Source organism: Accipiter gentilis, chromosome 31 (genome assembly GCF_929443795.1).
Source record: "Accipiter gentilis chromosome 31, bAccGen1.1, whole genome shotgun sequence".
NCBI lineage: Eukaryota > Metazoa > Chordata > Aves > Accipitriformes > Accipitridae > Astur > Astur gentilis.
The window spans coordinates 2,732,615-2,746,738 of NC_064910.1; the positions used below are offsets into that span (position 1 = coordinate 2,732,615).

At 46.8% G+C, this 14,124-nt stretch overlaps 1 protein-coding gene across 2 annotated transcripts in view; it reads left to right on the plus strand.

Moving 5' to 3' along the window:
• Window positions 1-14,124, plus strand: part of PROZ (protein Z, vitamin K dependent plasma glycoprotein) — a 24,723-nt gene continuing 10,599 nt past the window's right edge. Inside the window, exons 1-3 of one of the 2 annotated variants that reach the window (XM_049834315.1) lie at window positions 1-727; window positions 3,638-3,765; window positions 4,984-9,839. In XM_049834315.1, the coding sequence (XP_049690272.1) occupies window positions 9,773-9,839 (67 nt within the window). In that variant the 5' untranslated portion in view covers window positions 1-727; window positions 3,638-3,765; window positions 4,984-9,772. Of the gene's footprint in view, window positions 3,766-4,983; window positions 9,840-14,124 lie in introns of both variants that reach the window. The other variant, XM_049834313.1, reaches the window with a different exon arrangement.

Sequence of the window (14,124 nt, forward strand, 5' to 3'; positions counted from 1 at the left end):
CATTGAGCCCAGGCTTTGCTCTTAGAGGTTTTGTTTTCTTATGAGTTAACGACCTTTGCACTGTAGTGTTTCTCATTTAGCAGCTGCCCCAGAGCCCTGCAGGGAAACCGGTGGGAGATGCACAGTGAGCTCGGAGGATGGCAATGGCAAGTCATCGCAGGACAATGTGGCTTCTTCCCGTTGTCCTCCTTTTCCTTCAGATGGTGCAGGCAGGTACAGCCTTTGCTTTAACTTGGCTTTGTGCTGCTTTGCCTAAGCCACGCAGGTAATTATTTGCCATTAGTTGTGCTTTGTGGACCAGGGTGACATGAGCAAAAACCTGGTAGCTTTGCTTTCTCACCCACCTTGCTCCCATTTGTCTGCTGCAGTGCAATAATATATCCAGGGCTGAGTCACCAGGGAAATACCATTTTGGACTGAAACAATTGTGTCAGTGTAAAATATGGGGTTAATATATCAATATGCAGGGCTTTCAAACTGACAGCACAAATGATGTGCTATTCTTCATGTCCTCAAGAGATGTGATAATGAAATAATCCTTACTATCCATTCATAAGCTATAGGGTGACAAAATGAACCCCACAAGGTTTAACAGTGCAGAGGGGGATGAGAACCCTACACCGTCACCCACTGTGCTTGCGTAAGTCTCAACGCAAACATCACGTTTCCACTTGAGGAAGCGTCCCACCTGTCTTTGAGGTTGGACCCTGAGATGCTTCTCTACAGAGTAAGTGTGTGAATCATACTGCAGACATGATGCATGCCTTGTTGTTTAATTTTGTTGTAAAAGTCATTTGGTGATTACAGAGGGGTGGTTGGAGACAACTGAACAAACACCTGAGTCATCCACTTTACAAGAGCTCAGAGTTAGACAAGATTTTGACATCCCAGAAATGAGGTGGGAAAGGTACTTAGTAGGACACATGGTGCCCTGAGAGTCTTCAGGGTGTTTCAAGGAAAATTTTCTCTTATGAACTTGTGGAAAGCAATTTTGAGTGCACTCATCTATATTTAATTTTAATCAACAGACTAGAAGTGGCTGGCAATACAAAGACAGAAGATGACTTCAATAAGGGTAACTGTAAAATGACAGAGCTCATGAAGGAAGTAAAGAAAAAGAACAAGAGAATAAAATTAATGTATCTTTTAAAAAAGAGAAAAATCAGGCTACTTCTAAAAAAAACCCACAAAACCCCAAAGTGTTTAAGGCACATGTCCAAACTATCCCAACGTCAAGAAACGACAGGAGGATTAATTAAAATCATGAGCTCCTTCATGACCTGACCTCCAGAAGTTCTGTGTAAAAGAATCTCAAACATCCTAGCATAAAACCAGAAAAGCTAAGGAGTAAATACAAAAAGATAAACTTGATGTGAAAATCAAGAGCTGATCTAAGTATATGGATATTGGAAGAGAAACCAAAAACATTAGTTTGTTCCCAATGGAGAAGAAAATCTTTATTCCTTAAGGAAGGTACCAGATTACTTGTGTCCAACAAGGAGGAAGGAAACTTCTGAGTTGCACTAGTCAGGAACAAATCACATCAATCTCCTCCAAGGACAGGATAACAGGCTGTCACATCCCAGTTTCTCAGGATGACGACTCGGGTTCGCCAATTCCCAAGTCAGGATTAAGGTGAAGTGACACCAGGGATCCATTCACTCAGAAAATTCAACTTTTATTTGCTCTCAACAAGAGTTGGCATGAAACTACATCAGTAAACTGTGTAACACGTGCTAACCATATGTCACCAAACATATGCTACAAGCCTGGCTTATTTGGGGATCAATTCAGGGACAAAATAAGGAGAGCCCTCCCGTTGAGTCAGGAGGTTCAGAGCAGACCCCCTTGCTTTCTAGACTCCTTCTCAGAGAGGAGCCCGGGGATGGGTCCACTCCTAGTCCCATACTTGGTCAATGGCTCTGTGGCTAAAGCAATGAAGTGCAGGGATTGTGGGGAAAGACAGAGAGAGAGAGAGAAAAGAGAAGAAAAAGAGAAAGATTTCACCAGCCCTGGGTCCAGCCAGTATAGTGGTCCAGTTCGGGAGGGTGCATGCACATGGGGCTTCGATTCGAGTCCTCTTATAATCTCCTTGCCCCTCCTTCAGGTGGGCACTCAAACTCATTAGGCTAATTAGGTGTCATGCACGGTTTGTGCTTCCAGAACCTTCAGCAAATGGGTCGGTGGGTTGGGGGTCATTTGGGGAGTAACTTCTCCCTCCCTGCAAGCGTGACCGTTGTTTGATCTTTGGCCATGCCTGGTGAGCTGCCCCGCTCAGCATATGAGAACATGGAATTGCACATCCTCCAGCATGTCCTCTGTGTCCTGTTGCTGATGGGCTTCGGCTTCTCACCTTTGGTTGGTTGTTGTTATGCAGAACTTGCCTCGACGCAATGTTTGAGACGTTAACTCTTTCAGTCTCTCACAAAGGCTGGGTGGCTGCAAAAGGTGCAGTACCTCTCAGGTGTCTCCATTAAAGGAGGCTTCCAACATCATTTTATAGAATGCTTTTATTGTAACAGAAAGAGAAACAACTGGTCTGGATCAAAGCACTGTAAGTTTGGTGCACGTCTGGTTGAGAAACTGTGCTCAGTGGTTGAGAGATGACATGGAGTGCAGGGCTCCACAAAGGTGAGCCTGAGGACCTCTGATACTTGGTATTTTCCACAGTGACATGCAAGATAGAAGAGAGTGTTTACTCACTGCATTTGCAGCTCATTCCAGACTGGAAGGACTACCATAAGTCGAGATGAGAGTTCAAGACAATCCTGTGAAACTGGAAGAGTGGTCCAACATAAATTGGAAGCAATTCAGTAAACACAAAAACAAAATTTCACCCTCGGTCCCACAATACACATTCAAAGAAATTTGTAAAATATGTAATAAAAGCAACAAGTCTTCTCCATTTTCACAAGGATGAACAGCTAGGACAGGAAGTGATGGGATCCCATCACTCTGAGGGACACTCAGGTTAGATATTAGGAAACACTTTTTAGACATTAAAAGGCTAGTTAAGGAGCGGATTAAGCCGCGTGGGTGAGCTGTGGAATCTCATTGTGAATCTGTAGGAACAGGTTAGACAGCATCTGTTAGGACTGGTTTACCTCTCCTTGCTCTCACACTGTCAGTGCCAGGAAGAGCTCTCCCATTCCACCTGTGATCTTGCTATGCCAGGGACTGAGCTAAGGTGAGTAGTACGAGCCATATACAGGTGGAAAAGGAATATTGCAAGGGTCTACCAAGAGTCCAATACTTCATTTATTACTGATACTTTAGCTGTTGCTAATTATCGCCTCTTACCCACACCTATGTCCATCTTTGCCTTAGTACGATGGCTGTTCTGGCAAGTACGGATTATCCCTTGCTTTGCCCCCAAAGAGCTGCCAGTTATAGCTGAGAAACACAGCATAAGATGTAAAGTAATAGTAGTCTACCTGAAGTTGACAGCTTACCATTTTTTAAATAATGATAGTTACAACTGTTGTTATTACTAAGGCCTTTGGCAGGAATTGCACAGAATTTCCCTAAATGGTGGGGTGTTTGACTAATGTTTGCAAGCGAGGTTTTATGAGCTGCTTGTGCTTTTATGAAATCACCATGAATTTGTAATCTGCCTATACATTTGTCTCCTTTGCAGTCATACCAAATGTGTGCAAGATCAGCAGTGGGAACTGTGAGTAGTTCTGTAAAACTGAAGGTGAAGGAGCCATCTGTTCCTGTGCTGCTGGCTATGCCCTGAGCAATGACAACAAAACCTGTGTTCCTGTAAGTACGAAGCCACACTTAAAGTTCATTCTATGGGACACACATCCCATCTTTACCACATTTGGGAAGTGCTGGTGTGTTGCACTGCCACGTAGTAGCCAAAGAATAATGTTAACTGTTCACGCCTTTCACATGGCTTGCCTGAGGTGTTGCCAACAAATCTAGAAAGATCTTAGCTAAAGGTCATAATTTAAGTAACACCAAGCTGTGCAACTGTGAGCAATGTGCAGTAGCAAAAATAGCTCATGGAAGTGTTCTTGCAAGTGGGTGCATTCTCAGAGGGGACTGCAAAACCCATGTCCCAGCAGGTATGAAGCCATGAGAAACTGGTGATTACATTGGGGCTCAGATTCCTTTTCCTCAGATTTCTCACAGACTGAAACAGGTCATTCATGCTTCAGGAGATTTTGTTAAAAAGGAACAGGTTTGATTTATCATTGGGGAAAATTGGTGTCTATTTTCAAGGCCTCTGGGATGTGCTGAACACAGATCCAAACAAGTAGGAACCCCAGAAATGTCTCCCTTTACAATATACACTTCACAAGGACTCATTGTAATTTCAGTGGTAGTGACATCATGTGATTGTATCTCACTTGTTTCCCCTCAAATATCACCTGTTCCATCCTGCCTTTCTGTTTTCTTCTAAAAGCAGGTTTTCTGCAGTTAACATATAGTAGCCTAAATACATGAGTAAATACTGACATTGAATTTAAATCCATCAGTTTTGCCTGTATTCAAAGTGAATATTAGCAACTATTAATCTTAATCTATTCTTCTGTCTCTCTGATATTTGTTATAATGCTCTTTGTAATTTAATACCAAATTGCTGTCATGAGTTTATAATTCCTAACATAGAATACTTTGCTCTGTTTCCCAATTACAAAAGATTTAATAACAGCAGGTACACAAAAATACTGGAAGATGTTTAACTTTTAAATACTTTGAAAGTGCTGAACCCATTAGCCCACTTGCTCAAAATGGGTATGTTTTAGACATGGAAAATTATTTTCTTTTTTTCAATCATTCTGGTCCTTTTGCATTTGCAAAGTTTTTGTTAATGTCTTGAAAAATCTAGAAAAGCCATCCCTGCATATCTAATTTGATTGCAAAAGGCTGCTGTCAAGGAGTTTTCCTGGAACTGTTAAGGAAGTTTTCTCTTGTTTTCATGAAGAATTGATTCTCTGAAAGTGACCTGCAAACCATTTTCCGCCCTTGTAGGTAACTATCTGTAACTCTAAAGGATGCTTTTGACTGCAGAACTCATGTTCCAGCAGGTTTGAATAATTTCTTGCGATGAAGAACAACACGAGGTGCACTGGAAGCTAGATGTATTTTTCTGACCATGAAAGTGTCTCTTAGAGCAAGGGCTCTGTCAGACAAGCTCTGCTGAACGGCACTTCGGTGACAGAAATTGTTTTCAACAGCAACTGTATGTCCTTCTGCTCTGCTGGAGGGTACTGTCCCTTGCATGTCACTTGGCTTGGTGCCTCAGGGACAGCACAGGCAACATCCCCCCAAAGATGGAAGACCATTGTCTTCTGCATCCTATATATTGACTTAAATCAGCAAGAAAGGTAGCTCTGAGCTAAAATGAAGGCTGGCAATGGCAGCTGAGACTTCACAGCTCCCCCTTCTTGCTGGCTGGACAGGAGAAGCTGAAAAATATTAGTATAGACACTACTTAACAACAACTGAAAACATCAGTGCATTATCAACATTCTTCTCCTACTGAACCCAAAACATAACACTATACCAGTTACTAGAAAGAAAATTAACTCTATCCCAGCCGAAACCAGGACACTGTCAACTTCCAAAAGCAATCCAGCAGTTGCACAAGTCCACAGAGTCCATGACTCCCATGGCTTGGGAGTCATGTTTATGGCCACTTCCACCACCCAGTGGCATCTGTCTGGGCTGTGGGTGGAAGCTCTCAGGTGCTGGCTTTGCACTGGCGCTGCTGAGGTCAGGTCGGCGCTTCCGTCCTGCTGAACCCATTGCAGAGGATGTGTCTGGCTGGTCACAGAACACCTTAAATCACAACATCTGGACACAGCTGCAGGGATGCTGCCCTACGACCTCAGGGGAGAGAATCAGGCAGAAAGAGAGAGGAACAGGAAACAGCATTAAAAAGTCTGAATTCCGGCTAAACTCCAAACACTTTCTTATCCCATAGGCAGGGACACCTTCCACTAGACCAGGTTGCTCCAAGTCCCATCCAACCTGGCCTTGAACACTTCCATGGCTGGAGCAGATGTCAGAGTAGTTCCAAGGTGGCTTTTGTTTCCACTGCCAGGCTGTCAGGAGACTTGCACAACCTTGTGGCTAGGATCAAGTCCTTGTTGTGGGTGCAGCGTGGAAGAGAATCAGAACTCCCTGGGGTTACATTCCTCGCCCCTGCTCGCTCCCCCTGGATTTCCTGCAATCTGTAACCAAACCAGAAGGACAGTGCTGATGCTGCTCCAAAACGGCTGCAAGTTCCTCCAGCTTTTAGAAATGGTGACGCACAATGGCACTTTGGCTTTGGCAAGAAAAGCTTTTTTCTTTTCCTGCAGGTAGGAAACAGAAGTGGCTGATGACAGTCCAGCTGTTTAGCTGAATTATAACCCATTTTAACTGCACTAAGCATTAAGCCTTTGCAGAGGACGTGCTTCCTCTCTGCTGGCTGGGCAAAGTTCAGCTGACACCTTTGTAGCTTCTGTACACGCAAAGACCTGTGCTGCTTATAAGCATCCATGCTGATAACCGTGCTTTGAACAAGGAGACTGTACGTCGGCATGGAAATGGGATCAGCTTGTGTCACTCATTAGGTCTTGATCAAGACTACACATGACCACAGTCACCTGTTTTGGACCAGCTGGTACCTAGTCGGGGCTGAGGGAGGCACTCCCATTTTATTGTTCCTAAACAGTTGTCTACAAGGGAGCGTTTCTTTGAGTTGAAAATGCTCTCCCTTGTTCCTGAATCTGCTGCTTCCCCTTTCATATTCTCTATGCAAAGAATAGCCTAAAGCTCCACAGCATATTTGTCCCCAAAATCAGCCCTCTGACAAAGGAATTACTGAGTTAAGCCACAGTAAAGCCTGGCCTCTGCCCTCTCCAACTCTTTGGAGCTGACAGCGATTGCTGTGATTTACCTGCAGCTTCTCCAGGGCTCTTCCCTATGGGGAGGGACAGACCAGCTGGGCAGGGGGTGGCTGGTCCTGATCCCCTCCTCTGCCTCAGGAGAAGGGATGAGGCTTTGGAGAGCCATCGATACTCAAGGCACGGGGCAGTTTTTGTCTTCAGTTTATCTGGGAGATGAGTGACCTGCGTGGAAATGGATGGCATGGAGGACAAGGAGGTGGCTTGCTGTAGCTATGGGAGGAGGTTTAGCACAGATGTCTCAGAGCAGAGGGGCCCCTGCTATCGCCTCTCCTCCAGCGAGTTCAGCTTTCCAAGGTCACTAACCACCAACTTGCACATCTCTGCGTGCATCAGAGAAAACACATCCTTCTGCTTTCTTCTGCCCCCATGCTCCCAGGGCTGTGGTCTGGCAATGGGCACACAGGACCAGGGCGGGGGGCACGGTGCAAAGCAACACCGGAGGGGTCTGCTCCTCATGTGTCCCATCCCCGTCCCTCCTCCTCCTCCCAGCGCTGCAGCAGCAAGCAGCTGTGGGCTTCCCCTTATCCCACGGCTCCCAACAACCCATTGAGGTCTGATGCAAAAAGAAGAGGCTGCAGAGAGAGCAGAGGAGAAACTGGAGCTGCTCCAGTGAGCCTGAACCTCCCACCACAGGGCGGTCAAACCACAGCCCACTTCACCTTGAACCATCTCCAGCATCCACGACACACAACTAGCCGCTGTGCCCATGTGCCGCTTGGCGGGAGGACACCCCCGGGGAGAAACATGGCTGCAAGCCATCAGCTTTCGATATTTGCTTAGTGTAGGGGTGATGTTTTCTGGAAAATAACTGCTATCCCCTTTTGCTAGCTGAGGGGTGCAGCTCAAAGTGGGTGGCATTGGCATGTCCCCATCATGTCCCCATCACTGCCTGGGCAGCTGGTCTGCAAACCCGCTCCCCGCCAGCTTGCCACACTGCTGGGAGGGCTTCCACAGGAACCAGTTGCTGAAGCAGGACCAACTAACCCAGTTACTCCATCCTGAGGAACTGCAGATTTCGTATCTGACACCGCGTGCAGACTTCATGCTGGGAAGAGTTACCTGTCAAGCAGGAGGCAATCCTTAAGCGGGGCTGCAGGAAATAGGGGTGTGGGACTCCTTTATAAAACACATCTCCATGTGCTTACTGAGGTAATTAAGGAATGGAAAAAGAAATCCCAGTAACTCTTCATAAAGAAAGATGGAGTAAAGGACTGCCCTTTTAAAACCCTCTCTTTATGCAATTTTCCGTAGTAATATGAAAATTAAAATGTAAAGCCTGTTGCATTGATATCAATACAGAAAAAGCAAAGTCAGCACCATAACGTATTGAGTACACTGTGGCCCATTCCCAAGGATGCAGCTGCTCAGTCAAGAAGTACTTTTTTAAAACAAGACAGTAAGAAAAAAATGACTAGGTAAACTAAGATCTGGTGAGAATACAGCTTCTGAAGCTCTGTGTTGTTAATATTAACCTAATTTGAATACCTACAAGACTTCTTTAATTGACATAGGTTTGCAAAATATAAACAGCTTGTTTTAAAAAGAAATAAATCTGCAGATCGCATTTTTGTGCTGGGTTCTGCAAAGTCCTGTGCTGACATCAAGTGGTGATATATTTTTCATGCCGAAGGGAGCCGGACTTGCTGTACTGCATATGCTCATTTATTAAAGCAATCTTGACACACAGTTAACCAAGAAGCATGGGAAGCTATATTAATTAGTTCTGCAGAAATATCAAGGAGGGAAAAATAAATATGTAAGGTTATGAACTGTCTGTGAATAAAATCAAGCTTGATATTAGAAGGCTTTTAGCTCCGAGTGAACTTCTGGAACAACATCCCTGCAGAGACTGTGGAGGAAACCCCTCCCACAATGCAGTTTTAATGCGGAGGTTAATTATTTGCTGAAGGCATTAGGGTCCGTGATGTGAGCTGTAACATCAGCCCTGGGTTGGCAGGGACTGACCTTGGTAAGGCATGTGGTTTGCTTCACTCGCCTGCCTTGCTACTCACTGAAGCTGGTTTTAAAAGCTGCAATTGACGGGAAGTGAAATTTTATCTGGGGATTTACCCATGAATACTCAGATCAATTATACTTTGTTAACAGAACTACATGCTCAAATAATAGCTGGGAATTAATGACATGAAAACACAAAATGGTCTCTATGTTTCTAACTCAGATAAAAAACCCAAACCAAACATTTTCCCTCTCACCGGTTGTTGCTCTGACTGTAGAAATGGTTTCCTGCTCTTCCCAGGAGCCGGCCTATGCTGGGAGCCAAAAAAACCTCCCTGCAGCACTATTGCCATTGCATGCCAATGGGTTTATCCTTCCTCTCGTCCTGGGGCAGGCAGGAGGGCTGCAGCGGCTGCTGGCTGCATGGCACAGCAACCCGGGTTGCTCCAAAAGCTGATGGGATTTGACCAGCACAGCTAAGCCTTGGCAGATGTTTTGGGACAGTGTATGAAAGAGCCACGCTGTAAAATTGATTTCTGTAGTCATCATCCAGCTTGTGTTTTGGTACGGTACAAAGAACTGCCCATCTCTCCCCGTTTTGTATTATGGTAAGTGAAGGCTGGGGGGGTGGGAGGAACACCCCAGTCTCGGAGCATCTCTCAGCAAACCTGCTCCACCTTCAGCCAGTGCACCAAGAGAAGGAGCACTGCTGCACCGCTAAGCAGGGGGGTTTTTGAGTCGGGTTTTTTTTTTCCCCCACATGTGTTGACACTGAGGCCAGGCTTTGCCCTTGGCGGTTTTGTTTTCTCATGAGCAGCTGGACTTTAAACTCCAACATCTCTCGTGTAGCCATTTCCCCAAAAGCTGCAGGGAGGCAGGCAGGCGGCCATTAGGCTCAGAGGGTAACAATGGCAAGGTGCTCTTGGAAAATATTGTTTCTTCTCTCTGCCCTTTTCCTCCAGACAGAGCAGACAGGTATGGCCTTTGTTTTGTTGAGACTTTGATTCTGATTTGTGCTACTGCTCCTCTAAAAACACCAGTAGTTTTGTACCTTGTATTGTGTTTACTTTGTAGCACGGGGTGCCATCACTGAGAACTATCTGTCCCTTATTTTCCTTACATTTCTCCTGTTTATTTCATATAGCTAAGTAAAAACTGTGGTAAGTTACTGAGGCAATGTAATTTTGAAGTACCATCATTCACACCAGGGTAATATTTTGTCTTTTCTTATCTTAGAGTGCCCCAGATATTAAAGAGAATTTTGATTTATATTTCTAGTTGCTGCTGAAATAAAAATAAGAGAGTCCTATGAAAGAGGCTGAGATGCATGCTTGTTATAGCTTGAAGAAATTTATGTTTCTGTATTAATCCTCCACGGTTTGTCAAAAATAATGAGGAGGAGCTGGGCAAGGAAGAAAAAGATGGTGGTCGCTTAGGAAGGTCAGAATGTCCCTGGCAGCAGCAGAAGTGCACTGCCAGTTATGCTGGACGCATTGGAACCTCTGCACAGCAGAAATGTGCACTGGGCTGCCAGATAACACTTTAAAATGCAAAACAGTCTTGTGAGGCTTTTTTTTTCTTTTATTATCACATGCAGGCCTGTTGCTTAGCGGATATCCTTCAAAAGCCTAACTACGCATTTGTACACAGTTTCAGAATACTGTTGTTAGAGCTGTCACTTTTTCCAATTCTAATATTATCGATTATTTCAACCTTGGTGCCTAGCAGTGCTGGGCCCCCAAACACTGTACAAAATTAAAAAAAAACAAACCAAAAACCAACAGTCCCTGCCCCAAGCACAGAACTGACAAACACGCCCTGACGCCCACAGCCATGTACTGCTTAAAATCAAAGGCAACAGGCGGCACCAGCCATCTGGCTGGCAATTTTTGCTGTGGGCACCGTCGCAAAGCGGAGTTTTAAGACCTGATAGCTCTCGCGTCTTTAATCTCTCCCCCTCTTCACCCAAATCCCAAAGATCATGGCGTCTCCCGCCCAGTCAGTCAGCGCCGAGGCCGCGCGAGAGAGGCTGAGGCGGCGCGGCCGTTGCCAGGGGCAGCGGCGGGAGATTTGAACGGCGCTGAGGAGAGCGGCGGCCAGCGGGGAGCGGCGCGGCAGTTAGTTTGCGCGGGCAGGGCTGCAGCTCTCCCTTCTTCCCAGCTGGAGAAGGCTGCTCAAGCGGTGGGCATCGGCCCCGAGAGGAGACCCCAGGTATGGTTGCCCCTCGGGGGAAAGCCGTTGTTAGGAAAAATGTGGCGACGCAGACAGGGCTCCCGTGTAAACATGCGGCTGTCCGGGTCTCTGGCTGTGGGGAGTGCCTGAGTCTGTAACTGGTGATGGAGGGCCGCGGGGACACCTCTTGTGTGAGGTGTGACCAGGTGAATGATCTGCTCAGCCTGGTGGCAGAGCTGAAGGAGGAAGTGGAAAGGTTGAGGAGTATGAGGGAGTGTGAGAGGGAGATAGATTGGTGGGCTCACACCCTACCATCCCTGAGGCAGAGGCAGCAGATGGAGGCTCCGCGAGAAGCGGAGGTTCCCCTGCCCCCTTGTCACCGGGCAGGAGGGGACCTAAGAGATGGAGGGGAATGGATACAGGTCCCTGCTCGGGGAGGCAGGCGAGTCCCCTCCCGGTCTCCCTCACCTTCCCAGTTGCCCCTACACAACAGGAGTGTGGCTCTGGAACTTGAGGACCAGGCCAGTGAAGATCAGGGTGTAGGTGAAGCCCTATCCAGGGAGGCGCCTAGGCTCAGTCGGGCAGCCCCACGCATTCTGAAAGCCTCTGAAAAAAAGAAAAAGGACGGTAATTGTCATAGGCAACTCCCTTCTGAGGGGGACAGAGGGCCCAATATGCAGACCTGACCCATCCCACAGGGAAGTCTGCTGCATCCCTGGGGTCCGGGTAAAAGACATTACCCTGGTCTGGTTCAGACCTCTGATTATTACCCATTGCTGGTTGTGCAGGTTGGCAGTGATGAGACTGCAGAGAGAAATCCAAAGGCAATCAAAAGGGACTTCAGGGCACTGGGACGATTAGTGGAAGGAACGGGAGCACAGGTAGTGTTTTCCTCAATCCCTTCAGTGGCAGGGAAATACACTGAAAGGAACAGGAAAACACACCTGGTTAATACGTGGCTCAGAGGCTGCTGCCATCGGTAGAATTTTGGGTTTTTTGATCATGGGGAGGTTTACACGGCACTGGGCTTGCTAGCGACAGATGGTATCCAGCTATCTCAAAGGGGTAAAAGAATCCTTGCTCATGAGATGGTGGGGCTCATAGAAAGGGATTTAAACTAGGTTTGAAGTGGGTAAGGGATAAAACTAGGTGCACCAGAGATAAGCCTGGGGGCAGCATACCAATGTTAGGGGTGGATTTGATAGGCCAGCTCAAATGCATCTATGCCAATGCACGCAGCATGGGCAATAAACAGGAGGACCTGGAAGCCATTGTGCAGCAGGATAGATATGACTTAGTCGCCATCATGGAAACATGGTGGGATGACTCCCGTGACTGGAGTGCTGCAATGGATGGCTATCAATGGATGGCTATAAGCTCTTCAGAAGGGATAGGCAAGGTAGAAGAGGTGGTGGGGTGGCTCTCTATGTTAGGGAATGTTTTGACTGTACAGAGCTACATGATTGCGATGACAAGGTGGAGTGCTTATGGATGAGGATGAGAGGGAAAGCCAACAAGGCAGATGTTGTGCTGGGAGTCTGTTATAGACCACCCAACCAGGTTGAAGAGATGGATGAATCGTTCTACAAGCAGCTGGCAGTAGTCTCAGAATCGTGTGCCCTTGTCCTTGTGGGGGACTTTAACTTTCCAGACATCTGCTGGAAATACAATACAGCAGTGACTAAACAATCTAGGAGGTTCCTGCAATGTGTGGAAGATAACTTCCTGACACAGCTAGTGGGTGAGCCAACCAGGGGAGGAGCCTTGCTAGATCTGTTGTTTACAAACAGGGAAGGATTGGTGGGAGGTGTGATGGTTGGAGGCTGTCTTGGGCTTAGCGACCATGAAATGATAGAATTTTCAATTCTTGGTGAGGCAAGGAAGGGGGTTAGCAAAACCACCGCTGTAGACTTCTGGAGGGCAAACTTTGGCCTCTTCAAGGCACTGGTTGAGAGAATCCCTTGGGAGAAGGTCCTGAAGGGCAAAGGGGTCCAGGAGGGATGAACATTCTTTAAGAAGGAAATCTTAATGGCTCAGGACCAGTCTATTCCCATGTGCCGCAAGTCAAACTGCCGAGGAAAATGACCGGCCTGGGTGAACGGGGAGCTTTTGCTAGGAGTCAAGAAAAAAAGGAGAGTTTATCATCTCTGGAAGAAAGGGTGGGCAACTTGGGAGGAGTACAGGGATCTTTTTAGATCATACAGAGAGGAAATTAGAAAGGCAAAAGCTCAGCTAGACCTAAATCTGGCCACTATCGTAAGGGACAACAAAAAATGTTTTTGCAAATATGTTAACAGTAAAAAGAATCCCAAGGAGAATATCTATCCTTTAGTGGATACAGAAGGGAATGTAGCTGCACCAGAGATGAGGAAAAGGCTGAGGTACTTAATGCCTTCTTTGCCTCATCTTTAATAGGGACACCAGTTACCCTCGGGGTACTCCACCCCCTAAGCCGGAAGGCGAGGATGAAGAACAGAATATACCCCCCTTAATCCAGGAGGAAATAGTTAGTGACGTACTACGCCATCTGGACACTCACAAATCCATGGGACCCAATGGGATCCATCCAAGAGTACTGAGGGAACTGGCAGAGGTCCTTGCCAAGCCACTCTTCATCATCTATCAGCAATCCTGGTCAACAGGGGGGGTCCCAGAGGACTGGAGGCTTGCCAATGGGACTCCCATTGCCAAGAAGGGTCGGAGGGAGGATCTGGGGAACTACAGGCCTGTCAGCCTGACCATGGTACTGGGGAAGGTTACAGAACAGTTTGTCTTGAGAGCACTCACATGGCAAGTCCAGGTCAAGCAGGGGATCAGGCCCAGTCAGCATGGCTTTACGAAAGGCAGGTCCTGCTTGACTAACCTGATCTCCTTCTATGACCAGGTGACCCGCCTAGTGGATGAGGGAAAGGCTGTGGATGTTATCTACCTCGACTTCAGCAAGGCCTTTGACACTGTCTCTCGTGGCATCCTCCTTGTGAAACTGGCGTCTCATGGCCTGGATAAGTGCACTCTTCACTGGGTGAAAAACTGGCTGGATGGCCGAGCCCAGAGGGTTGTGGTGAATGGGGTGAAATCCAGTTGGCAG